This window comes from Hyla sarda, chromosome 4 (assembly GCF_029499605.1).
Source record: "Hyla sarda isolate aHylSar1 chromosome 4, aHylSar1.hap1, whole genome shotgun sequence".
Lineage (NCBI taxonomy): Eukaryota > Metazoa > Chordata > Amphibia > Anura > Hylidae > Hyla > Hyla sarda.
Genome location: NC_079192.1, coordinates 70,135,275 through 70,162,979, shown reverse-complemented (window position 1 = coordinate 70,162,979; position 27,705 = coordinate 70,135,275). Strand labels below are relative to the sequence as shown.

At 40.3% G+C, this 27,705-nt stretch overlaps 1 protein-coding gene across 1 annotated transcript in view; it reads left to right on the top strand.

Annotated features, from left to right (window-relative positions):
- PROM2 (prominin 2) overlaps positions 1 to 26,509 on the top strand; it is a 56,678-nt gene extending 30,169 nt beyond the window's left edge. Inside the window, exons 8-20 of the mRNA XM_056569790.1 lie at positions 2,057 to 2,209; positions 5,261 to 5,384; positions 5,699 to 5,790; positions 6,269 to 6,350; positions 6,799 to 6,945; positions 8,357 to 8,428; positions 9,584 to 9,676; positions 10,549 to 10,602; positions 13,264 to 13,344; positions 15,095 to 15,163; positions 16,651 to 16,740; positions 17,161 to 17,258; positions 22,933 to 26,509. Of these exons, the coding sequence (XP_056425765.1) occupies positions 2,057 to 2,209; positions 5,261 to 5,384; positions 5,699 to 5,790; positions 6,269 to 6,350; positions 6,799 to 6,945; positions 8,357 to 8,428; positions 9,584 to 9,676; positions 10,549 to 10,602; positions 13,264 to 13,344; positions 15,095 to 15,163; positions 16,651 to 16,740; positions 17,161 to 17,258; positions 22,933 to 22,951 (1,174 nt within the window). The 3' untranslated portion in view covers positions 22,952 to 26,509. The remainder of the gene's footprint in view (positions 1 to 2,056; positions 2,210 to 5,260; positions 5,385 to 5,698; positions 5,791 to 6,268; positions 6,351 to 6,798; positions 6,946 to 8,356; positions 8,429 to 9,583; positions 9,677 to 10,548; positions 10,603 to 13,263; positions 13,345 to 15,094; positions 15,164 to 16,650; positions 16,741 to 17,160; positions 17,259 to 22,932) is intronic.
- Positions 26,510 to 27,705: the final 1,196 nt, after the last annotated feature.

Here is a 27,705-nt window from a genome sequence, read left to right as displayed (position 1 = left end):
AGCATCCTCCCGAGAATCAGACTATAAGAAATCGAGTGAGGACATTTCTTCCAGACTAAGAGAACGGGGATATAATAATTCCATCCTATCTAGAGCAAAAAATATAGCCAATGCTAAAACGAGAGAACAATATTTGGCCCACCTGCCATCCGATACACGGAGTGAAGAGCCAAATAATCAAATCCCCACATTCTCGACCCCTTACAGCCGCCACTTTGAGCAGGTTAAATCAATTATCAAGAAACACATGCCAGTCCTATTACAGGACGATACACTTGCCCAGATCTTAAATGGCGGAGTAAGATGTGTAGCTAGGAAGGCAAAGTCAATTGGGGCAACTTTATCCCCAAGTGACTTTCCTTTAGACAAAAAAGGTGACATGTGGTTGCGCACCACGGGTGGTTGTTCACGCTGTAGCACATGTAGATACATGGTCCCTACTCACAGATAAAGTCTATAATCACAGGAACTGAATATAAAATCTAAGATTACATCAATTGTGACAGTGACCATGTTATATATTGTGCCACATGCGAACAATGCAATATATCGGCTGTACCAGCCGTAAGCTCAAAAGGAGAATTTATGAACATTTACAATGTCCATTAGATTTCTCCAGTCGGTCAGTTTCAGGTCTTACTAGACATCTTATAGAGAAACACGAAGGAAAGAGTGACTCCATTCATTTTCAAGGTATAGAGAAAGTCCCACCTCCCAAAAGAGGTGGTGACTGGATGCATTCTCTGTATTCCAGGGAGGCTTTCTGGATCCTCAGAATGGATTCGCGGGCCCCTCTCGGTCTTAATTACAGAAATGATTTAATGTATTTTTACTAATGTAACACATGCTTCAATTTATATTTTTCCATACATTTTCTATAACTATGGAGGTGTTTTGAATTAGGTTATCATGTTACTATACATATAAAAGAGGATACATTTTTCATGTATCTGATTCAAACCTCATTCCCTCCCTTCATATATATATATATATATATATATATATATATATCATTTTTTATCACTTTTTCTTTTTCTATCTTTTCAGCATTTGTTTTATATAGGAGTGTTTTGTTCATTTGTTGCCATGTAGTTTAGCTCCATCCTTATTCACACGATGTGCTTATGTAATTGTATACCTTTTTCATTTCATTTAGGACATGCATCTTCTTAGATAACTATAACATCATATTGCCTATATGGGTTTTGGTAGCCAGTACATGTACATAGTTTTTAGTTTGCTTCACCTATATGTGGCATGCTTTGTCCATATACGATATAGGAGGTAGACCATCCTTTCACTCTAATCTGCAGTTGTGTATTTTTCTATATTGTCCGCAGTTTATATATATATATGTAGATACAACAAGAATTTTTCATTAAATAATTCTAGCGGACCATGGTTTTCCACATTAATATGTCTCTAATACTTTCTGATACTTTCCGCACGATGTGTTGGAATAAGTCTATGTTGAACATCTCGTGCGGATTATCAGATATACACCTACCGATAATCTAATTACCCTGTGCACACACAGTGCGGCTTCACAAGCAGTATCGCTTAACACAAAGGGAAGGTTCAGGTGGGGTGGAGATTTGAAACTAATTGCCTCTCACCTGGCCGCCCTGGAAGTCAGCACTGTGTTTCGTCACATCCTCTTTGTGGGCTTTTGGGGGGCGGTACGGTAAGGTTATGCATTTTAATTCATTGCTATATAAACCTCTGTACCGTATAGATTGTATGCCATGATTAAGAGCTCAGTCTCGAAACGCGTCGGCGTTCTATCACGTTTTTAATGTGGCATGTCACAGAATTTTGTACCCTCGTACATATAACTTTTTAAATGGACTTATTAAAGGCTAAGTTTTAACTTCCTTCCTAATGCACCTGGGAGCTGGATTTTGTCTTCTTCATTTGTTCCCCTCATAAAGCAAATGTACAAAACTAACTGTACAAATTGTCTTCTGCCAAACATGACTGGTTCTTGTAAGGATACTAAACTTGATGTAAATGTGCATTATTTTACTATACATTTTCACTATTTCTGAATCCACAGGTGGGTTGTAGGAGTTGTTTTGTGCTGTATACTTCTCCTGATAGCTATCACCACTATACTGGGGCTTCTCTTTGGAGTTTGGGGTCTCTACCTACTGAGAGATGCTGGGAACAGCAGACGGAGGAGAAGGGATGGAGTTGGATTCCTCCTAATGTAAGTGAATTAGGACTGAACTTAAAAATTCTCTGTTCTGTTTATGTCAGTAGATTAATAACACTTTTAATGTAAATGTTTCTGAAGTGTTGCTGTGATATTATTGAGGAACTGTATGCCACATTTGTATGTTCACTGTATAGTAGTATTATATAGTGAAATATTTTTAAGCTGACTACCAAAATTTGCACAAAAACATGGTCATTAATAAGGGTGGTCCCCTTCAAGAAAAAAGTATACAGAATACTGGTTTATATGTCTACTGAAGATAGCAAGAATGTACAGCACACAAATTGTGATGAAAAAACTACAAAAATCACTTTTTATCATTATGTTTGAAACTATAATCCCCGGCATGGTATACACTTTCATTCCTTGTCCCCAGCATTGTTCCCTGATATGATCTGTAGTGAAATACAAGGCTATTTACCTCATTTCTGTTTTCCAGCCTGGCTTATCATCTCATTCCTAGTCCTCAGCATGGTTTCCCATCTCATTCCTAGTCCACAGCATGGCTTCCCATCTTATTCCTAGTCCACAGCATGGCCTCCCATCTCATTCCTAGTCCACAGCATGGCTTCCCATCTCATTCCTAGTCCACAGCATGGTTTCCCATCTCATTCCTAGTCCACAGCATGGTTTCCCATCTCATTCCTAGTCCACAGCATGGCTTCCCATCTCATTTCTAGTCCACAGCATGGTTTCCCATCTCATTCCTAGTCCACAGCATGGCTTCCCATCTAATTCCTAGTCCACAGCATGGCTTCCCATCTCATTCCTAGTCCACAGCATGGCTTCCCATCTCATTTCTAGTCCACAGCATGGTTTCCCATCTCATTCCTAGTCCACAGCATGGCTTCCCATCTAATTCCTAGTCCACAGCATGGCTTCCCATCTCATTCCTAGTCCACAGCATGGCTTCCCATCTAATTCCTAGTCCACAGCATGGTTTCCCATCTAATTCCTAGTCCACAGCATGGCTTCCCATCTCATTCCTAGTCCACAGCATGGCTTTCCATCTCATTCCTAGTCCACAGCATGGCTTCCCATCTAATTCCTAGTCCACAGCATGGCTTCCCATCTCATTCCTAGTCCACAGCACGGCTTCCCATCTCATTCCTAGTCCACAGCACGGCTTCCCTTCTCATTCCTAGTCCACAGCATGGCTTCCCATCTCATTCCTAGTCCACAGCATGGCTTCCCATCTCATTCCTAGTCCACAGCATGGTTTCCCATCTCATTCCTAGTCCACAGCATGGCTTCCCATCTCATTCCTAGTCCACAGCATGGCTTCCCATCTCATTCCTAGTCCACATCATGGCTTCCCATCTCATTCCTAGTCCACAGCATGGCTTCCCATATAATTCCTAGTCCACAGCGTGGCTTCCCTTCTCATTCCTAGTCCACAACATGGCTTCCCATCTAATTCCTAGTCCACAGCATGGCTTCCCATCTCATTCCTAGTTCACAGCATGGCTTCCCATCTGATTTATAGTGAACAGCATGGCTTCCCATCTCATTCCTAGTCCACAGCATGGCTTCCCATCTCATTCCTAGTCCACAGCATGGCTTCCCATCTAATTTCTAGTCCACAGCATGGTTTCCCATCTCATTTCTAGTCCACAGCATGGCTTTCCATCTCATTCCTAGTCCACAGCATGGCTTCCCATCTAATTCCTAGTCCACAGCATGGCTTCCCATCTCATTTCTAGTCCACAGCATGGCTTCCCATCTCATTCCTAATCCACAGCATGGTTTCCCATCTCATTCCTAGTCCACAGCATGGCTTCCCATCTTATTCCTAGTCCACAGCATTGCCTCCCATCTCATTTCTAGTCCACAGCATGGCTTCCCATCTCATTCCTAATCCACAGCATGGCTTCCCATCTTATTCCTAGTCCACAGCATTGCCTCCCATCTCATTCCTAGTCCACAGCTTGGCTCCCCATCTAATTTCTAGTCCACAGCATGGCTTCCCATCTCATTCCTAGTCCACAGCATGGCTTCCCGTCCCCAGTAGTGTTGCTCGCGAAAATTCACAATGCAAATTTTATTAGCGAATATCGCATACTCGCGAATTCTCGAATATTCGCAAATATAGCACTATATATTTGCAATTACGAATATATATATATTTTTTCACAGTACATATCACAGTGATGAACCCTCTCTGCTTCCAGCTTGTGTGGTGTAAAGAAGGCTCTAATACTACTGTGTGAGACTGGCGTACGAATTTTCGCATATGCGAACATTTGCATATGCTAATTTTCGATTATGCTAATTTTCGCATATGCTAATTTTCGCATTTGTGAAAATAAACGCGAATATTGCGAATATGCGAAGTTAGCAAATATATGACGAATATTCGTCCATATATTCGCGAAATATCGCGGATTCGAATATAGCCTATGCCGCTCAACACTAGTCCACAGCATGGCTTCCCATCTCATTTCTAGTCCACAGCATGGCTTCCCTTCTCAATCCTAGTCCACAGCATGGCTTCCCATCTCATTTCTAGTCCACAGCATGGCTTCCCATCTCATTCCTAGTCCACAGCATTGCTTCCCATCTCATTCCTAGTCCACAACATGGCTTCCCATCCCATTCCTAGTCCACAGCATGGCTTCCAATCTCATTCTTAGTCCACAGTATGGCTTCCCATCTCATTCCTAGTCCACAGCCTGGCTTCCCGTCTCATTCCTAGTCCACAGCATGGCTTCCTATTCAATTCCTAGTCCACATCAGCTTGGCCCTTCTCTCCAGTGCAAGATGTGCGAAGCAACCTCCCTGTCTCTGACAGCCATTCTTCTCCTACCTCATAAACCTTTATCCACCATTTCACCCTTTATGTGCCTTACAAGTCTTCTCTTCCTTCTTGCTCCAAGATGGTGAGGCAGTGCATTGATTTAAAGCACACAAAACTGGGGCTCCCACTGAAAAAAATTGCAAAAACATAGGATAGGATATCCTAGCAATGGTATATATGATGGAAATACACCTTTTAATACATTCTGATTAGCTGACATTCTAATACACATGTTTATGTTGCAGTGAGGTCTATCTCTCTTTTATATTTTCCTGGCTGATCATCCTCTTTGTGTTCATCACCTTCCTGATCGGAGGAAACGTACAGACTCTTGTGTGCAAACACTGGGCCAATGGGGATATTTATAGGGTGAGTAAACAGAATACCATGTATAAAATAGCATCTTCTGCATGTACATTGAGCATGCAATATTTCTTGTAAGTATACTAGATTTATAGGAACAGAACGTTGATCCAGGGATTTATTCTGATATTCTGACTGCTATATTTGGAGTCGGGAAGAAATTTTTAGCTCTAGTATGAGGGTTTTTTGCCTTCCTCTGGATCAACTGAGTAGGGACTCATTAGGGATATAGGTTGAACTTGATGGACTCTGGTCTTTTTTCAACCTTATGAACTATGTTACTATGTTACTATGTGCCCCCTATCTTTAATTCTTTGCAGTTTCTGGATAATCCAAACAATCTGCCTCAGAACATCAACTTGAAAAGACAACTTGGGCTCAGAGAAAATTCTAACTTCACCGACATGTATAGGTGAGCATCATGCACTCATATGATAACTGACTGTGGACTGTTTTTACATCTGATACATAGGCTTTGGCCAAGTATCTGTTTTAAAACAAAAAGAGCTGATTGTTGGTTGTCTAGTTACTGGGACTCCAAAATGATTCACTCTGAGGAGTAATAAAGCAGCAAGTGTACAATTATATTGCAGTACCTTCACAGGAGAAATTGACCATGACAGTCAATGGGCTACCTTTCCTCCAGAATAAGTTCCTTTTTAGATAATAGATCTCATAAACTTAGATGTCAGGGCAGATAAGGATTGAGCATGTTGGAATCCAACTGCCTGATCCTTTTCTCTCTGATGTAAGGCTGGGAATATAAAGTGTATGTCAAGTCTGCTTGTCTAGTTGATATAGTATTTTTTATATAAGCAATATATATTAGTGACCATAGTAGGAAAAGTAGAAATAAGATTCTTATCTTGGACTTTGTTCATCCTCTCCAGGCAGTGCAAACGTGGCGCTCCAATATGGAATGTTCTTCAATTAAATCCTATTGACTTGGATTCTGCTTTCAACATATCTAAAGTAAGACTTACGAACGTATGATTAATGTGTGGTACTGTGCTCCAGCAGTTGCTATTCTACAACAGAAATAGCCCTTGTTAGTCTTACAGTATGTGAATACCATATAACAATGATAATTACGTTTTACGTATGCTAAGAAACCCCCTAGGGCGTGGGTGCCGTATAAAGCATGTAATACATAAAATTAACGTAACACTAATACTCATCATTGTGTTCCTCTATATACAGCCATACTATCATTTGAGTTATTTTGGTTTCAGCTTTAGGCTAGTATTGTGTTCAGGGTTGAGACATTACAATGTACTTCATGAAGTGAATCATCCTGAGTTACCTGCATTAGTATCTATTGAGTAATATTGATGACATGAAAGGAGCTCCTCTAATCCCAGTGTATATTTGTATCAGCATTAACATGTTTTCTTATTACTTTCTTAAAACTTCTTTCCAGTATACAGGACAACTGAAAACAAAGATAGATAGCTTGAATGTGAGTGTGGATGGACTTGACTTGATCTCCAATATTGCAGTAATGGTTCTACAAGACTATAACAACAGTGGATTGGATCAAGTTCCATATGAAAGCATCCTTACACAGGTATGATGTTCAAGATCTAACTAATTCATAGGTGACTCCAGATTAAGGAAACTGAAGGTCTGCGTACACATATAAAATATTTGTACAATTTAGAGATAAATAATAATCTTCCAGCATATATGTCAAAAAATAATAAAAATATTTACTCATATTGCCTCTACATATTCCACAGCACTAGAAACACATATTTTATCCAGGAAAAGCTGGGATAAATATGGAAAATCCATAAATAGTTAAATCCCTTAGTTTATTGGAAGTGGGCCTTTTCATCCCCTTGCTAGGCTACTCCAGGTTTTTAGACTACCCCAGATCAGCACAGGTGCAGAAGACAGCTTGTCACTAGGCTTTAAAACTAGTTACGTGTCAGTCTGCAAAAGAATCTTGGAGGATCCTGCATCACTAATGAGAAGGTGAATCTGTAGGTTTGTATCATCCAAAGGGGACATTGTAACCTGAGTAACACATTTGTTGACTGTTGTGTTTTGTGGCTGGTAGTAAGGCACCTGTATACAGGAAAAAGATCTGTATATTTAGTGCTGAATAGGAAAAAGATCTGTATATTTAGTGCTGAATAGGAAAAAGATCTGTATATTCAGTGCTGAATAGATTTATTTTGGTGTTTATGCCGACATTTGGGTCATGTAAATGGCCCTGTCAATGAGCAGCGATTGACTTGTACATTATTGATCAGCGCTCGTAAACAGGCAACTATCTGTCCCTGTAAAAAGGCCTTAAAGGGGTACTCCACTGCTCAGCGATTGGAACAAAATGTCCCGAATGCTTAGAGCTGGCGTCGGGAGCTCGTGACATCATAGCCCCGCCCCCTCATGATGTCACACCCCGCCCCCTCAATGCAAGTCTATGGAAGGAGGCGTGAAGGCTGTCACGTCCCCTCCCATAGACTTGCAATGAGTGGGTGGGGTGTGATGTCATAAGGTGCCGGGCTATGATGTCACGAGCTCCCGGCACCGGCTCTAAGCGATCAGAACATTTTGTTCCAAATGCTGAGCAGTGGAGTAACCCTTTAAGGGCAAGTCCATGTCTATTTAGACACAGGATCCATGACAGTTTTCACAAATCTATGTGCTCCAGCCTGGATTCAACTTTTTTATTTTTTAAACTGCCACAGCAATTGTTGAGCCAAAGCCAGATGTGTATTCAAAAGGAATGAGAAATATAAAGGAAGGACTTATACTTTTCCTTCCTACTAAATCCACTTCTGACTTAAAAACCGCAGGAGCAGTTTTCCAAAAAAAAAAAAAAATGAAAAGTGGAAACACTAGCTTAGTTTATTATTTTTTGCTTTTGTTAATATTCTATTTCTGCTGTTTGTTCTTTTTTATTACCATTCGGATACTGAAGATGTAGCATTTTTATATCTATTCTATTCTTTTCTCATGTTTTTCACCAGATACAAGTGCCTCCTGTGATTCAACAATTTGAACAATTTATCCCAAACCTGGAAAGTCTTGCCTCCATCCAGGTAAACTGTAAATCATGATTATATTTCTATACATTTTAGAGCTGAATACATTTATTAAGTCTATTTGAGACTTTTATGGTATTAGGAATAGGTCAAAACACTAATTTTTAGACAGTTAAGGGACTATGGCAGATTCTAATATATATACAAAAAAACTGGCCTGGATTTTCTTTTTTGTTACCTACTGATGCAGAATCCTTCTAATAAACATATTGTGATCTGAAGTGTAACTTGAACATCTTAGACCCTTATTTAAAATCTGTTACAAGGCTGTGTGTTATTTATGGTGTCTCCTAATGTAGTAGATGATCCTTTGACCTCCTACCATCCCCTGGAAACAAGGGCCCAATTATGACTGCTACCTCTGTACCCCTTAACTGTTGTTTTAGTTGTACAATCCCTTAAAATGGGCACCATCATTAAAAAAATTTTTGCTATTGCACTCCTTATGGTAAATAAAAAATATTTCTAATGTACTTCCCTAATGGTCCAGCTCACATTTCCCCCCATCTCTTGCACAGACTTTGGACTCCTACTGGCCTGGCAGAAGTCCAAAATAAGGAAATGCAGTCAGGGGCCATGGGGCCATGGTGCAGTATTATCCAAGCATAGCTCATCTCACACTGAACTGCTCTGGGCTGAGTGAGGGAGGAAGTTCTCCCCTGTATGGCTTCAGATGATATCACACCTGCTGGGGAACGCCCCTTCCCAGTCTGTGAATCTGACTGAGACTGAGCAGAAAATACAGAGCAATATCAAGGTAGAAAACTAAAAAATAATAAAAATAAAGACAGGGGTGGTTTATCACGATGGGGGGGGGGGGGGGGATTATAAAATTTAACAAGATAATGAGAGGTACTCTTTAAAACCATGCATCAATTGCATTTGGCCCCTGAATGCCCAACATATGACCTTTTCAGTGCAGTCTTACAGAACCACTATAGTAGAGCATGTGTAATACTTCTATTGTATACAGCATGATTGCAGCTACAATAGTCATGGTCAGGATGGCAATGCCATCATTAATCTGTGGGATTCAGTTTTGTAATTACATCTGGATTAAGCAAAGTGGCTGTATTCCCATCATGACATTTATCTGGATCGGGGTCATTCTCCTCACTCATCATCCTGTTGGATTATCTTTTCCTCAATCAGAGTAACGCAACCATAAGAAGTGATCTGGAGAATGAGGCAGCCGCCCTGAGAAATATACAAAATACAGCCAAACAAGATCAACAGTCCTTCATGGTAGGTATCTACAATACATAATACAAAAGAGCAATAATAATTGTTCCACAAGAAGAGGGGTTTCTACTTTGGTTGGTGCCCAACAAAAATGTCAAAATGCGCTCTATAAGGCTGGGTTCACACATAATGGAAGTCATGTTCTACATCGAATATGCAGAGGTTTCATGGTGAAATTCCTTCACACTAAGGGATATATCACAGAGGGTTTGGGTACTAGAACCTCCCGTCCAACTGTGTTCCCGAGTTCTCTGAATACCATATGAGTTAACAACATAGTCTGAAACAATTAACATACCATTGTTATTTCTTCATCTTAAATTAATTTTTAGTAAAGACTATAGAACACATAGAATCCGATTAATGTAGATAATGGTGACATGCTGCTACCTGTTTATATTTATATCACATGTCGAGCAAAACAGGCTTAACCTGGTATCTCTTCATTGGATGAGGCATAATAACCGTGATAATATTTTTAATTGCTATATGAGTCAAGAACTTATATTATTAAAGTCTGATGTGGCAATCCTGGCATAGTGCCAGGGTATCATATATAAACCCTTACTGAATATCTACAGAGGAGTCATCTTGGGGCTTTGTTGCATGGTAGCCGCAAGGCAATAGGCAGACATACGCTAATCCCAGGAATTCATTAAGTTTGATGATGGATTGACTGTATTCAAGATATGGCGGCCATAGTAAATGTTGAGTAATGATGCAACGTTTGCAGTGTTTTTGTTGCAATAGCAATAGTTGTTCTTCAGTCACAGGCCTGAAAAATTATGTGGGTCCTAATCAAAATGCACAGCATGCCAAAAAGCAGTTTATTGATCATAACCTAATTTTTAATTATTATCATTTTTTTTTTTTAGGAGAAGTTGAACAACAGTGTCCAAACTTTGGCTGTGTTGGCTCCTAAACTTAAAGTAAGTATAGATGGGGGTACACCAGGGGACCCTTTGATAGGTTGATGTTGAGTGCTGCGGACCCAGATGTCACGTAGCTGGAGTGGTTCAACCCTTGCCTTGGCCTCTATGTCTCTTTATCAAGATAAGCTGTTAGCCTCACACAAAGCCCAGGAAATACTTCTGACAGACAGGGTTTGGAAAACAACAGTAGATTTTACTGAACTTGAAGAAAGCAATACAATGCAATGGTGCTTGAATTCTGTACCGTTCTTGGTAGAACACTTGTTATTTGGGGAGCCACAGAATCTGGTCACTAGTCACAACCCCTTGTATGCGGTGCGCTATGTTGGCATTTGTAGTTCTCCTTGAATTTGGTAGCTTTGATGTTGCACTAGCTGGGTGTCCTAGGTACAGTAATTGAGAAGACTGTGAAGGATCCTTGGGCATAGGTGTGTCATCATGGTAAACTATGTAAACTTCCCTTCACTTACTGCTTCATGGATATTGTTGGGACGCGTCTGGCGCATCTAGTCTTACAAAGGTTCAGTATGGCACCGAATCAGGACCGGAAGCAGAATGTCACCCAGTGGATCATACTAGCAATGGAGTCCAAGAATAATTCCCTCCAATGTGACCCCTGTGTGTTGTACTTTCCTCTGTTGGTATATATTCTTAGGACACAGCACAATTGGTCATAAACTATAAAGACTGACATAAACTACAGACATAAACTATAAAAACTGACCATGAGGCCCAGAAAAAGCTAAAAGCATCCAACAGGAGACAATGTGAAATGGGTGGAAATGACTGTAGAATATCTCCAACCTAGTAGTCTAATACACAGTAAGAAACATCATTATAGTTTTTCTTCTGTTAACACACCATGATGTTACTGAATGACATGGATTGCTTCACGTAGAAACATCATAACATACTGTTATGTCATAGTGATCCCAACGCCCCAAGGGCTGTGCCTTTAAGCCTAACAAAGGCCCAGAATTGTAATAATAAAAACTGCAACCTGTCCCAAAGAAATGGGCTATGTTGACAGAAAATTAAATATTATATTATATATTAAAAATTACTTTTTACCAGCTTGTTTTTATGGTATAAAAGTGTTTAAAAAAAATAATAATTACACATATATATATATATATATATATATATATATATATATATATATTCATATTTGGTATTGCCATGTTTAACATGATCCATGTAATAAAAGGTAACTTGTTATTTGTATCACACCATAATGCAAGACAATTAATGCACAATTTATGAGTCTTATTGATAAACACAATTGGGAAAAAAGGCTTGGGGGTGGTCTGGCAAAATAAAAAGTGTACGTCTGGAGTTGGGTTGGGCTAAAGATAAGAAAAAAAAATTATATACTCACCTGCCCAATCCCCTGCTGCATCCATTCTACCATGCCTGATCCTGACTGAACAGCACTTCCTGCGTTTCATTTCAGCCAATCACTGACCAAGGTGGGTGAGTATATATTTTTTTCCATTTTTATCCCAGCCCAAGCCTGGACACATTTTATTTAGCTGGACAGCCCCTTAAAAAAATTAGGGTAGTAGCAAGGCGCTTCATTGCAGAGCCCGTGTATAATAGCACAGAACATATGATATGCCTACCCCTGACCGTGGCACCAAAGAAGATGACACCTATCTGCATCGTAATCTCTTTAACAGATTTATTGTTTAGGTAGCCTAATGCAATACAGTGATCCATCAACTTACAATGGCCTCAACATGTAATAGTTTCAACATACAATGGTCTTTTCTGGACCATTGTAACTTGAAACCATACTCAACATACAATGCTTTGGAATCTGCAAAACATGTCAATGGCTGGAAGAACCGACCAATCAGAATGGATATTTCACTGGTAAAACCCCTGTGCGTGCACTGACTGGTGTCTGGTAGCGCCCCCTACAGTACAGGGAGGTATTACATGTTCTGTACTACTCTTTACCTGTATTACTGAAGTGCATGCACTGACTGGTGTCTGGTAGTGCCCCCTACAGTACAGGGAGGTATTACATGTTCTGTACTACTCTTTACCTGTATTACTGAAGTGCATGCACTGACTGGTGTCTGGTAGCGCCCCCTACAGTACAGGGAGGTATTACATGTTCTGTACTCTTTACCTGTGCCAGGGATAGCTTCTCCTTTGGGCATCAGGTGAGGACGGCTCCATGTTACTTTTTTTAGGACATTGCATGTTCTGTACAGGACCCTGAAGAAGCTTCTGTCCTCTACATAGACCAATGTTTCCCAAAGAGGTTGCCTCCAGCTGTTGCAATTGTACAACTCCCAACATGCCCGGACAGCCTTTGGCTGTCCAGGCATGCTGGGAGTTGTACTTTTGCAACAGCTGGAGGCACCCTGGTTGGGAAACACTGAAATAGACAAAGATTTACAGCTCCCAGCAGACTTTCTTACTTTTATATGTAAGGATTTGCTTTATCTATATTAGTTATCTATTTATTTTTCTTTAATTCTCACCTTTTCCTATTTTTGGATGACATTTTGGGGGCTTCAGAACCAATTACCAGGTTTCCATAGAGTTATGGTATCAACATACGATGGTTTCAACATACAATGGTCGTCCTGGAACCAATTAATATTGTAACTTGAGGGACCACTGTACACATCTTTGTTCTTTCAGGTTGGGATACAACGTACCGTGCAGAATATCTACACGCTGAAAGGGCCTTTGATTCAGGGAACAATTGACCAATTGAAAAATGTAAGTCACACACATTACTATTTACATAGGAGCCTCTATGCAAAAGAAGTCACTTACCTACCATGGGCAATTTTTCATACTGTTAGACCTTAGGTGACAAAGGGATCAATATGTCCCCAGACAACAGGGCTCAGGTGCAACTGCAACTCAGCACCCAATATAGCCAATATATGAAGGGGCCTATTGATTTTGGCTTAAATTTTACTACTTGAACTTACTGGGGGAGATTTATCAAAACCTGTGCAGAGTAAGAGTGGTGCAGTTGCCCATAGCAACCAATCAGATTGCTTCTTTCATTTTCCACAGGCCTCTAAAGAGGCCTGTGGAAAATGAAAGAAGCAATCTGATTGGTTGCTATGGGCAACTACACCACTCTTCCTCTGCACAGGTTTTGATAAATCTCCCCAGCTGTCCATATACATTCACATTGGCTTAATTCTGATCTGTGCAGGTTCCATGCATATTTTTGCTATAGAAAACAGATCTTATGAAGGAAAGGTAGTAATATTACTTAATGTCAGGATCATATTTTGGCCGTGTTTCTACCTTATGGCAACAATGTCAGTTATGGCGACCATGTCACACCATGTCATAACATTGGGAAACCGATAGATAAGGCCAAAAATATGTTATATCATGGTCTTTCCAGACAAAATAAATAAATGAATAATAGGGGCATTTTGGTGGTAGCTCAGCCCTGTCTCCCAGAATTCCCAGTGCAGCATGAACATCTTTATGGCACTCTCCTCAAGAAGAAACATCATAGCATTGGTCTCACAGCCCTTATTTATAACACTATAAGGAAGGGGCTGCATAGGTAACATATATGTCACTTTAAAGAGGATATGTCATCTTTTTTTAATTATCTGTGTTATTAAAGGAAAACTGTCAGTGGTACTGTCTGATGCGGAGGACGCTGATCAGTTTGATGCTTACTGTGCCCGGAATTGAGTGCTAACTGGCACAGGGGGGGCATTAACTACCACTCTGACGTCACCACCTCCAGCCGCAGCGCCACGCAGCTCGTCAATATTCCATCCCCTCCACCTCTCCCTCTTCATTACAGAGTGGGGAGAAGAGGGAGAGGCGGAGGGAGGGGAGGAATATTGATGAGCGGCAGTGATGTTAGAGTGCCAGTTAACATCGCTTGTGCCAGTTAGCACTCAATTAGCATATAGGGAAAAATGAAGATATCGGCCAGGCGGATTCGGGCACAGTAAACATCAAACTGATCAGCGTCCCCTGCACCAGTACCGCTGGTTAGTGCGGGGGGGGGGGGGGGGAGGAGAAAGCTGACAGTTTTCCTTTAAATACTTGTATTCCCTATGAATAACAATTCTCGGTCATCTTTTTTTTTTTTTTAGAACTGCACATTTAGCTGTTCCTCAGTTATTCCTCCTGAAAATGTATGAATATAATGTATGATATATTGGGTGTTACTAGTTTGAGACTGTCCAGTTTGATGTAGCATAGAAGATAAACTGGAACACCAGTCCCTACTAACCGTCCAGTCTGAGTATTTTGACAAAAGGAATGGTAACACCCAGTTGTCGATTTATGTATGTAGAGAGGAACAGCACAATACATAGTTCTAAGTCATAAAGACCCAGAACTGATATTTCATAAAGAATAAATGTATTGATAAAATATATATACATGTCAGGAGAGAAGACAGGTCCTCTTTAATATGTACTTCAACCATCAATTGCTATTAAATCGTAAATGACGCATTTTCTGGTTAACTCAACAGGAGAGCAAGTGTCTGCTTGACCAGGCTATAGGATACTTTTCTCAATACATTGAATGGGTGAAGCAAACTGTAAGTTGATCCAACTCTGACAAAGAATCATTAAAGTTATGCGAGATGTAAAACAGGTCTTTTTACTTCCTGAAACAGCGCCACTTTGGTTTATAGGCTGTGTCCGGTCCGGCAGCTCAGCCCTATTCACTTGAATAAGCGCAATACTGGAAACAACCCAAGTGGTGCTTTTTCAGAAAGAATACAAACTTTTTATACAGTATGTAGGTTACTGAAGGTGTATTGTAAAGGTATCAGATACTGTATAATCATAATCACTTTAGCTAATTACTAACCATCTGGATTTATTGCAAAATATCTTAGGAAGCACTTGTCAATGTCTATTCAGGCTTCTTGGGCGTGTTTGACATTCACTTTATTACTCACAGTATATAATCACCATGGATTAGTACCAGTAGAACCTGTTTTTGCCTATAATAAACTGGTTTTATAGGGCATTACCAGTTACTGTATTAGTATTCACAATAACTTATCTAAACACTTTATTTTATACCAGCATCAAACTTGGGCACCTAGGGCCCTCCATCAACCTATACAGATCCTGTGCAGGATATATTGTCAAGAAGATTTAATAGGTTATTTGTAAATTGCCTCTTAAGAAATAGATCCAAAGTCTGCTCAAATTTGGGTTGTCTTCTACTGTACATATAAGGACATTACTGTGTCGTAGTTTACGCCAAATGTAGCCATAGAACCCCTATTGACCTGACGGAGGTCAAAATTGTATTGTTTTTCCTAACTGTATAGGAAAAACTTCCCTTTCCTGTACATTAGACTAATACAAGAGAACATATACCTTGTAGGATACAGGTTTTTTTTTTTTTTTACATTTTGGTCAGTTGTTGATGCATGCCAATGTATGGCTATGGAATGCCATACATGGAAGATATACGAGGGGGAATACTCTGATGTCTACCCTTATTGCATACCAGAATTGTGATGTGCACAAAACCCATTCTTTTCTTTGGATGAAAGGTATAGAAGGTACCATGTAGTCCAGAGAGATCCTGCCTGTAATACTATTGATAACATTTTAAGGGTTCCTCCATGTTCTTTTGTTCCCCCCTCCCCCCCAAATGCTTTCAAATAATAAACCAGCAGTTACTTACCGCTCCGGTCCCACACTGATCCCCAATTTATTCGGCCTTCAGTACCCCAGTCTTCCTTTTGAAATAATTGTTATGTGACCACTGCAGCCAACCAGCGGCCTCAGCGGACATGGGCCTTACCGGGCACCATGGCACCTATCACTAAGCAATAATGCTCAGAGCATAGCCAGTGACCGCTTAGGCTGCTAATTGGCTGCAGTGATCACATGACGACCACTTCAAAAGGTAGACCATGATGCCAATAAGAGACTGAACAAACTGGGGATCAGTGAAAAATCAAAAAGGTAAGTAACTGCTGGTAAATTATTTTAAAGCATTTTGGGCTCTCTCTGTGATCCATTGAGTATCTGCTAACCTGACTGTGTGTTATCCTTCCAGATCACAACTAATATTGCTTCCTGCCGTTATTTGCCCACAACACTTGACAGCGCTCGCGTTGTGCTCTGCGACCATGTGACGGATCCCTGGGTGAGTGGAGGAGCGAGAAAGAGACTTACACTGCAAACCCTATATAGATTTGATATTGAAATGATTTCATTCATTAGTTCGGCAATAATTGTTTAGGCTAGACTAATAAGTAGTGCTGCTCATATCAGTCACACATATGCAGGTAAATGTTACTGAAGGTTCCTGGAGCTTTACCTTTCATATCTCAAGTAATTGATGACGTAATGTAAAGGCCTACATGTGTGCTGTATTACAGCAATACAATGTCCCATGGAAGGCCCAGGGATTTCGGAAGCATGCACATAGATTTATGGATAATTCTCTGAAAATGGTAGATGTACCAATACCCTGCTCTTATTGGGCCAAGGAATGGTGAAGTATTTTTGCCTAAATGATCCTGCTGAAAGGTAAATATAATGCATGTTTTTTTTTTCTTTTTAGAATGGCTTTTGGTTTTGCCTTGGTTGGTGCACTATTCTCCTGATTCCTAACATATTACTGAGTATTAAAACCGCACAGTATATTGCTCCCAAGTCTCGGTGAGTACTCTCCATGCTTGATACATTCATTTTATCCTAATACAATAACAGTGACCAACAATCAAACAAGGACAGGGTCAGCATGAAGGTCCACTATTACAAGTGCACATGCCCATATTTCCAGAGATTATTTTTTTTTTACATATTCCCACGTATTCCCATCTGATAAAAGGGGGCTGCGGCACTTAGCTAGTGTTACTTTTACTTTATTCTCAGAATTGGTGGGTGTTTTGAAAGTTAAACCTCCGTCAATTGTAAAGTGGATCTTATCCTTTATAGGCCATTCAGTGTGTTCAGGCAGCATTAAAGTAATGAGAGGTTCCCTTTAAACAAATATTCAATTTTGTTTTTAAATTTTTCATGTCACTTCCTATTGTGATGATAGATAACACACACATATATAAATATATATGTATCATCACACCAGAATTCCCCTCCTACCCCACCTCATGCAAAATGACCTTTGCACAGGTCACAGAGTGTGCCTAGAAAACACTGCTGTAGAAGTCAATAAGTCATCTCCAGTGTACAGGTCCCTATGGTCCACATGGTGGCTATAGAGCATACATTCACTATACAGTAAGAGAAAACTTACGGCCTGGTGTTTGGTCCTTTTTGCTTAGAAAGGGAGATCTGTTTTATTTACAGATTTTTTTATACTGTGAAATACAAGTTAAAGAAGTTGCATGATTATATGTTGAGCTGATAGTGGTTACTATTATACTATACAAATACAGTGGGGCAAAAAAGTTCTCCCACTTAAACAGATGAGAGAGGCCTGTAATTTTCATCATAGGTATACCTCAACTATGAGAGACATAATGAGAAAAAAATCCATAAAATCCCATTGTCTGATTTTTAAGGAATTTATTTGCAAATTATGGTGGAGAATAAGTATTTGGTCAATAACAAAAGTTCATCTCAATACTTTGTTATTTACCCTTTGTTGGCAATGACAGAGGTCAAATGTTTTCTGTAAGTCTTCACAAGGTTTTCACACACTTTTTGCTGGTATTTTGGCCCATTCCTCCATGCAGATCTCCTCTAGAGCAGTGATGTTTTGGGGCTGTCACTGGGCAACACGAACTTTCAACTCCCTCCAAAGGTTTTCTATTGGGGTTGAGATCTGGAGACTGGCTAGGCCACTTCAGGACCTTGAAATGCTTCTAATGAAGCCACTCCTTCGTTGCCCAAGCAGTGTGTTTGGGATCATTGTCATGCTGAAAGACACAGCCACTTTCATCTTCAATGCCCTTGCTAATGGAAGGAGGTTTTCACTCAAAATACATGCCCCATTCATTCTTTCCTTTAACATGGATCAGTCGTCCTGGTCCCTTAGCAGAAAAACAGCCCCAAAGCATGATGTTTCCACCCCCCCCCCCCCCCCCCCATGCTTCACAGTAGGTATGGTGTTCTTTGGATGCAACTCAGCATTCTTTCACCTTTTAACCATGACGAGTTGAGTTTTTTTTGTGTCAAAAAGAGAAATTTATTAAAGCCAAACATAGTCATACATCGTATACAGGAGATACAAGGGATACAATAAGATTGCATTAAAGAAAAATAACCAATAAGAACATCAAACTGTGTTGACCACTGCTCATAAAGGGGACTAATAATAATAAAAAACATGGAGAAGGAGGAGTGGAGAAGTCGTTGCCTAACATATAAAAAAAAGGGCTTTGGAATAGCCATTATCAAAAAGAGTAAAGTTTTGTTGTCAAGCAAAAGGGAAAACATAGGACAAGCATTTCACAAAGAAACGTAATATGTCATATCTGGGGCATGAGAAGAGGAGGTCCATGGATCCCAGACCTTATTAAATATATCCATTGTGTCAGCACGAATGGCATTTAACTTTTCCGACAACATAATGGTATTAATCCGGGAGATCACAGCTGCAAGGGATAAATCTGGGGACCTGTGGATCAATCACACAACGTGTGGTTTACGGGGGTTAAAACTCATAACAGTTGACCTTTAAAGGAAGAGTAGAGAATAGACAAAGAACCTGGACGTAATGGGGAGTACAGGGCCATTGTTTCAAAGGACGTGGAGTTCAGGACAACATCCTGGGGAGCGAAGGAGCGGAGGAAAGAAAATACTTGAGATTCTAAAGGATTCAGCAGGGGGAGGGCTATAAGTAGAAGAGAAAGTCCCTGTAGACTTCAATTTCTTCCTCACCAAGAAATTGTGGAGAGTAGTCAAGTTGTGCTGGTCCACCACGAGAAATCAGAGCTTCGGAGGCCCGGGGGTAGCAGGAGAGATAGGAGATTGAAAAGAAAGCTTAAATCGTACAGATCGCCACAAAAGAAGAGAATATAGCGAGACAGTAACTTTTGCAGGGACAAAAGCAACAGGCCCAGCGAGCCACATCAAAGAATGGAAAGAATATGGATAGAGTAAATCATTTTCCAGTGATACCCACCTAGGAAAGGAAGAGGGAGCATTACAGAGAAGAAGCTGAGAATGTCTAGCAGCATGAAAGTAGAGTAGAAAGATAGGGGTCGAGAGTCCTCCCACCCTCTTGTGATAATACATAATACATGGACTTAGGTATACGTGGGCACAGTCCTCTCCAAATAAATTTAAAGACATCAGATTGTAGTTTCCAGATGTTTGCTACCTGAATCGGAACGGGGAGCGTCCAGAATAAATACAACAATTTCGGGAGTACCACCATTTTCACCGGAGTGGAGACGGCCCAACCAGGAGATATGTGGAAGGTTCCACCGAGCTAAATCCTCCCTAATAGCCTTGAAGAGAGGGATGTAATTCAATTTATAAACTTCACAGAGGGAGGTAGGAATGGAGACACCTACAGTAGGTAGGGGAGAAAGGTAGAAGAGGGTCGCAGAGCAAAGTTAAGGGAGATAACATTGCAGAACTTACGACTTGGATCTATTCACAACCAGGCCTCATAAGGTTGGAAAGTGGTCCAGAACTGCAAATAGGCTGGGGAGGGAAATAAGTGGCTTTGTAAGGGTGAATAAGAGATCATCCACGAACAGGTTTACCTTATACACGGATCGATCGATAGTCACCCCTGCAATGTCTGGGTTGTCACAGAACGTCTTCGCCAGGGGCTCCATTGCTAAAGCGAACAAAGCTGGAGACAGGGGACACCCCTGGCGCGTCCCCCGCTCAATCTTAATTGGGGAAAGCGAGAGGAGGAAAGTTTTAGATAAGCTAATGGACAGGAGTACAGTGCTCTAAGAGCATGGACAAACGTGCCTGAAAATCCCATAGCTCATAGGACCCCAAAAAGATAGGGCTACGAAACTGTATTGAATGCTTTTAAATATATTGAATGTATTGAAAGCTCTAATAAAGTGACTGGGTGGAGGTAGTAGAGACCCAATTAACAATATTAAGGACCTTGTGAATATTATCCGGGGCTTGTCTACCTCTAATGAATCCAACCTGGTCATTATGAATTAGCTCACGGAGGATGGCATTTAATCTATTTACCAGGATGGAGGTAAAGATTTTCGTGTCTAGGTTTATTAAAGAAATAGGGTGATAATTAAAGTGGAGGAGGGGATCTTTATGAGGTTTGGGGATAACTATAATGGAAGCATTTAGAAATTCAGGGGGCATAAGAGAACCACTTAATAGTTTATTACAGAAGGCAACAATATAAGGGGAGAGAATGGGACCAAAATTTTGTAAAAAAGGGATCTGGGGCTTTGCCTTGTTTCAAGTCGGAAATAGCTGCAGAGACCTCTCCAGGAGAGACAGGAGCGTTAAGAGCATCTCTAGTAGAAGGGGAGATTGGGGGAAGGGAAATAGAGCAGAGAAAGGCAGCGATAGAGAGATTAGAGGGTGGAGTGGCGGTCTCCTTATACAAAGAGGAATAGAAAGAATGAAAGACATCATATATGGGGGATGGATCTGACGTGGGCACCCCTGGTCTAAGTTGTATGCTATGTTTGAGCATGGACACCAACAAACGGTCAGGCTTATTAGCCCATTGATGGTATGTGGCTTGAGTCCATCTCAATGCCTTCTCCGTATGTTCTGTAAGCACCGCATTCAGCTGTAATTTCTTTGTCCGCCGCGCCTGTAGAAGATAAGTAATAGGATTGTGTTTGTGAGCAATGGCTAGTCTCGCTAGTTTATTCTCTAAAGTAGCCTGTACCTTGTTACATTCTCTCTTCAACTTAGAAGCCGTAGCAATAATTTTACCTCTAACATAGGCCTTGTGGGCCATCCAGATCCATCCCACATCCAAGGTCTCTGAAGTATTATTGGTAAAATAATCGGAAAGGTCCGATTTGAGTTGTTTGTGGCCAAAAAGTTTTACTTTGGTTTCATCTGACCATATGACATTTTCCCAATACTCTTCTGGATCATCCAAATGCTCTCTAGCAAACTTCAGACTGCCCCGGACATGTACTGGCTGAAGCAGGGGGACACGTCTGGCACTGCATGATTAGAGTCCCTGGCGGCGTAGTGTGTTACTGATGGTATCCTTTGTTTCTTTGGTCCCAGCTCTCTGAAGGTCATTCACTAGGTCCCTCCGTGTGGTTCTGGGATTTTTGTTCACTGTTCTTGTGATCATTTTGACACCACGGGGTGAGATCTTGCGTGGAGCCCCAGATCAAGGGGGATTATCAGTGGTCTTGTATGTCTTCCATTTTCTAATAATTGCTCCCACAGTTGATTTCTTCACATCAAGCTGCTTGCCTATTGCAGATTCAGTCTTCCCAGCCTGGTGCAGGTCTACAATTTTGTTTCTGGTGTCCTTCGACAGCTCTTTGGTCTTGGCCATAGTGGAGTTTGGAGTGTGACTGTTTGAGGTTGTGGACAGGTGTCTTATATAGTGAGAACAAGTTCAAATAGGTGCCATTAATACAGGTATTGAGTGGAGGACAGAGGAGACTCTTAAAGAAGAAGTTACAGGTCTGTGAGAGCCAGAAGTCTTGCTTGTTTGTAGGTGACCAAATACTTATTTTCCACCATCATTTGCTAATAAATTCTTAAAAAATCAGACAATGTAATTTTATAGATTTTCTTTTCTCATTATGTCTCTCATAGTTGAGGTATACCTATGATGAAAATTACAGGCCTCTCTCATCTTTTTAAGTAGGTGAACTTGCACAATTGGTGGCTGACTAAATACGTTTTTTTTTTGCCCCACTGTAACAGGCATTATTTCTTCTTTCTTTTTGGGGACATTTGGGTGAATTTCTTTGCAATTTAGGAAAATGTTTTTCATCGGTTTGATTCTCTGAACCTGTAACCATAACATTGAGCATCTCCTTTAATATCTGTTCTTTATCATGTTATTTCATCTGCTAAGGTTAAATTCTCGTGTCTGTGTTGTCTTTAGGTTATGTTCACATAGATAAAAAATACACAGCAAAAATTCAGAGAATAGCCTCGAATTTCTGGAACATATTTTATTTTGATTAAAAATTTTAAATCGATGGGGCTTTTCTACAACATTATTATTGTTAAATGGAAGTTCAAATAAACAGTGTAAACTGTAATGTGTTCCCATCGAAAACTATGGGTGCACTTTACACATGTTTTCGTTTCCAAAAAAAACCCATGTGAACATAGCCTTAAAGATATGTATTATTCTATACCATTCCTGCTCATATATTTCCAATGTCACCTACTAACTCTGTCACTGTCTGTTTCCTGTTTCTTTGGGTTTCTTATGCAGAACATCTGTGACTCTCTAGCCCAAGATTGTGGCCCCTAATTTCTCTGCTCTACCTGTAGAGGTCCATCCCCTGAAGAGGAAAATCTCTTCCCATTAACTCCAATTGCAGATATTGGAAGATACTGATTCTGAGATCTAAAGGGAAAGTTTTATATGTGGACTGGCTGGACACCACCTTGAAGAAGTCCACATCACAGCTGAATCACAGAACTAAGAGATTTGTTTACAAGAGAGAGACTCTGTATAAGAGAAAGGGATATAAAGGAGTGGAATATTATGTTAAAATTACACTAAATTTGATGGGCAACTATATTGGGGACCAGTGTCCTGTAAGTATGCATTTCTGTCATATGCAAGAACAAGTGCCATTTGTGGGCAAGATGTGCACATATGCCAGATTGAATGGCTTGGAAACAACAAAACTGGATCTTTCTAAATTCCCTGACCACATGGCAAACTGCATTCAGATGTTGGTAGTCATGTGGACCAAAATTATAATTAAAAAGGTTGACTACTTATTTGGGAACCACAAGAAATACCATGTTACAGGGGATCTACTGCTTACAGCCCTGACAAACAGCTGTCACATGTGGCTCCGCCATCCTGCAGCACCCCCGCAGGGGAAATTAATAATTCCACAGTTGTTACTGAAGTCAACCAGATATCTACGTAATGCATAAAAGTGTTGGGTCCTCCAGAGGAACAGATGTTCTTTTGTAGCTGCTCTTGCCTTTAAATAAAGGTCCTCAGCCAGAGACTCTCTTCTAGCTAAGAATATATCAAAATGGGTTTTCTGAACCAGATGAGCCCTTAGAGGGAGTTTTTAATGTATTAGGTTGATGCTATGTATGGTAAACTATATTGGCAATCGGACATGTCATCATGGTTTTGCCATGTAAGTAAAGATTACTCTACAAGAACCAAACCTAACAGAGCCGGAATAATGCTGAAGAACCGGTCCATGACTCCATGCTTTTAGTATGACTACTTCTGACAAAGGTGTAATGGAGCCTGGCATAGTTTAGCTAAACGAATATGGTTCCTCCTCCAAATATTATCTGAATGCCACTTCACATTCATGAATGACCTACCTCACTAAAGACTATTCAAGACGTATTTTCAGATACAGTTGCACAAACTAAACAAAACTAAGCTTCAGTCTTGGACAGAAATACAATCCTTGGCTAGTATGCTACCACACCATCTAAGGGAAAGTGAATGAGGACTGCTTGTTTCTACATACACCAACGGGTACATAGAATGAATATAATAAGTTATGTAATATGAGCTTATACTGTATATAAATACATTAAAAATGTGTAAGCAATGTCAAAAAGCATCTGTATTACAGATCTGTGTTGTATATCCATGATGCAGTTGCCCATATGCATCAGCTAAGGGTTAGAGTGCAAGGGCAATGGAGTCTAAGTGGGATTTAAGTGTATGGTGAAATAATGAGGGTTGTAGTACTCTGGTTGTCACAGTCTGGGTTATATATATATATATATTATATATATATGATTGTGAAATTACATTTTCTACAACATCTCTCGGTGGTGAACTGGCAGGAGAGGAGTAGGTAGGGTGGAAGGACTCGGAAGAAAAGCAAGGCGTTCTGGAAATAGTGGTACTAAGTAACGGCTCAAAGTACAGAACAAATACCCCCAAAACAAATATTTTTTGGTGATTTAAAACAGGAGCAGATAGGTAAGCAATGCTATATGCTTCTACAGCATCTATATATTTTTAGATGATGTTTGAGTACCCCTTTTAATGATTACCAATTGAACCATTACTCGCAACCCTTCATGTCAGCAGCGTTTATTTTTAGCTCTGGTTCATTCTCTATATACAGTGATCTGATCATCTAATCGAGTTACAGTGAATTTCATGTCACTATTTATTCCAGAATTAGGACAATTAGTGGATTACCCTGAACTTTCACACAACCCTCTAACCACATAGATTCTGCTTCATCCTAATGAGAACAACAAGGACTCATTACCACCAAGATACAGCAAACACTATTGACCTTGTACAAAAATAATCTACAGTATCTAATAATGCCACATCAATCACTCTTGTAACCCAAAGAAGATTTAAATAACCAATTACAATGTATAGCTGAGCTAAACTTGTCAATGTAGGGTCTGAACCACAATGTTTCCTTCGTATGAAATCTAAGGCACAGGTTGTGCCTTCAATATTATATGCTACAACACAGATCTGTAATATTAAGATAAATGAGTTATTTCAAGAATAAAAGTCATCCCCTATTCACAGGATAGAGGATAGAGGGGGTCTAACACTAGGGCCCCCACCAATCATGACCAGATGTGCCCTGAGTGATTGAGGATGTAACGCACATGCTCAGTCATAGCTCCATTCATTGGATATGGAACATCAAAACAAAAAGTTTAGTGCATGCCATTGTTTGGCAAGTCCCATAGATCAGTGGTTTCCAACCCAGTCTTCAAGGCCTGCCAACATTCTGGGTTTTTTCAGGTACTCCATTAGAATAGACCAGGAAAAATGGAATCCAGAAATGTTGGTGGGCCTTGAGGACTGGGTTGGGGACCTCTAGACAGTAAAGGGAGCGGTGACTAGGCACAAGCATTGCATTTACTCGGGTGACATTTTACCTCTGTTCTTGTGGTTGGGGGAGATCCCAGAGGTCAGAACCCTAGTTATCCCTTATTTTGTGGGTAGGATGTAACTAAATATTGGGATAGCCCCTTTAAATGGGCACTGTCAGATCCAAAAACTTTTTATATGTTGTTACTGATGAAAATCAAAAACCTTTATAATATGGTTGTTTAAAATGTTTTGAATATTTAATAAAGAAAATGGCTCCTGAAAATTCCACCACTAGGGGTCCCCATACCTTCTGGGACACTAATCAGTCCTGCAGCAACATCATCTTGTCCATGAGTCATGAACAAGAGGTGACTCATGGACAAGGCTGCATGAGCAGACCCACCAATCACCTCCCACCACTGCAAGGAGGGACACACCCCCTTCCCCTGAGAGGATTTCTAACACTGTGAGCTAATGAACAGAGGGATTTTTATAACAAATATAGGTGATAGAGGCAGAAAACCTACATGGTACATGGTCAGGATTAGGCACTGAGTAACTTATTAATTCTTTTTTTTTTTTTTTTTTTGTGGGATCTGACAGGTACAATTAAAGGTAAACCTTTTACACCATATCATTTTAAGGTCTAATATGGTATGTAATTCTATTTCCTAATACTGTATATGGGGTTGAAGCTCTGTTTTTCTCATATCCTGTAGAGCACCAGATCCCTTGTGTAGACAGAGTTAAATAAGAAAATTCTTGCTGTTGAGTCTCCTTGTGGTAATAAAATTAAAATAAATGATGGCCATGTCTTTAGTATGCTGCCCTGTGTTCTTTCTCTTACTAACCTAGACCTATATATGGAGAATCAGAATAATGAACTATTAGTGACTAATCTTAGTAACAGAGCAGGCCTCCCGAATAATAGAGAATAAATGTAGCTGCAAGCCACAATTAACACATGTAATGTATTGATGTCTACATTGCATGCTCCAGTGAAGCCAGAAAATATGAAATAAAGTATGTAAACATCACATACACGTAAGCCGACGTCAACAAGGAGGCAGATGTAATGTATCCCACTATACAAGGGTGCATTCACACCACGTTTTGGCAACATGGCAGCTGGATCCGGCTGCCGTATTGCAAAAACTTGGTGTGAATGCACCCTATATGTGTAACAGATTGTTAAAAAGGATTGCTAAGCTGCTATAATGAATTGAATTTCAGAGAAATGAATGGGATCTGTTAAGAATTTTTTTTAAATAAAATAGGTGTCAAAAAACATGAAAGAAAAGTAGCATTAAGGCTCATCCATGTGGCATAGCTGAGTATGAAATGTACAGGGACCATATGGCCTGGTATGGATATATGCAGTTTTCATGCGCTGCCGTCAGGCTGTATCAGATACCAGTGCTTTAAGTGGAGAATAGATCTGTACATATCAGAGTAATTAACACTAGCATGTGCCTAACCCAGTGTTTCCAAACCAGTGAGCCTCCAGCTGTTGCAAAATTACAATTCCCCGCTTAGGAATTGTAGAACATTGTTTCTTATAGCTTTGGTTTGTGAAATTCCTCTGTTATTCCTCCTACAACCTATTACTAAATAGACAAATGGGTGTTACCAGTTGGGAGGGGAGGTGCCCCTACACCGTCTGGCAGTGTCAACTCTGACATGCCACCCAACTGGTAACACCCGATAAAAAAAAAAAAAGAAAAGTTGCTCCAGAATTGCTATTTCATTGGAAATGCAAGTGGGGTGCCCACAAGAAAGATGGGTGAAGTAGGTTAGGGCAGCGGGGGTAGTATTTTTGGTAAAGTTTCTAGTATCGTCACATGCTGCTGCCAGGAGGGGATTAGCCGTCATCATACGCCCACCCAGGTCATTTATCCCGCATCATGGACGGTATCTTAGGGTCTGAGTGAGTGGTCCCCACTGGACCGAACATCTTATTTTCATACTAACTGGCGTTTTTTTAACACAGCTGCATAACTTTAGTTTAAGTTTTTTCCTACATCTTTTTCCCCTAATGAACCCCGCATAGCTCCTACTATCTATTTTGAAGGGGGAAACGCGTTGGGCTTATATTTCAATTGTGTACTTTGACACTGTTTATATTCTGTAGGAATTTTTTGTTTTTCTAAGGGAAGAATTGAGTCTCATTATATCTATCTGAGCTCCACGAGCTAA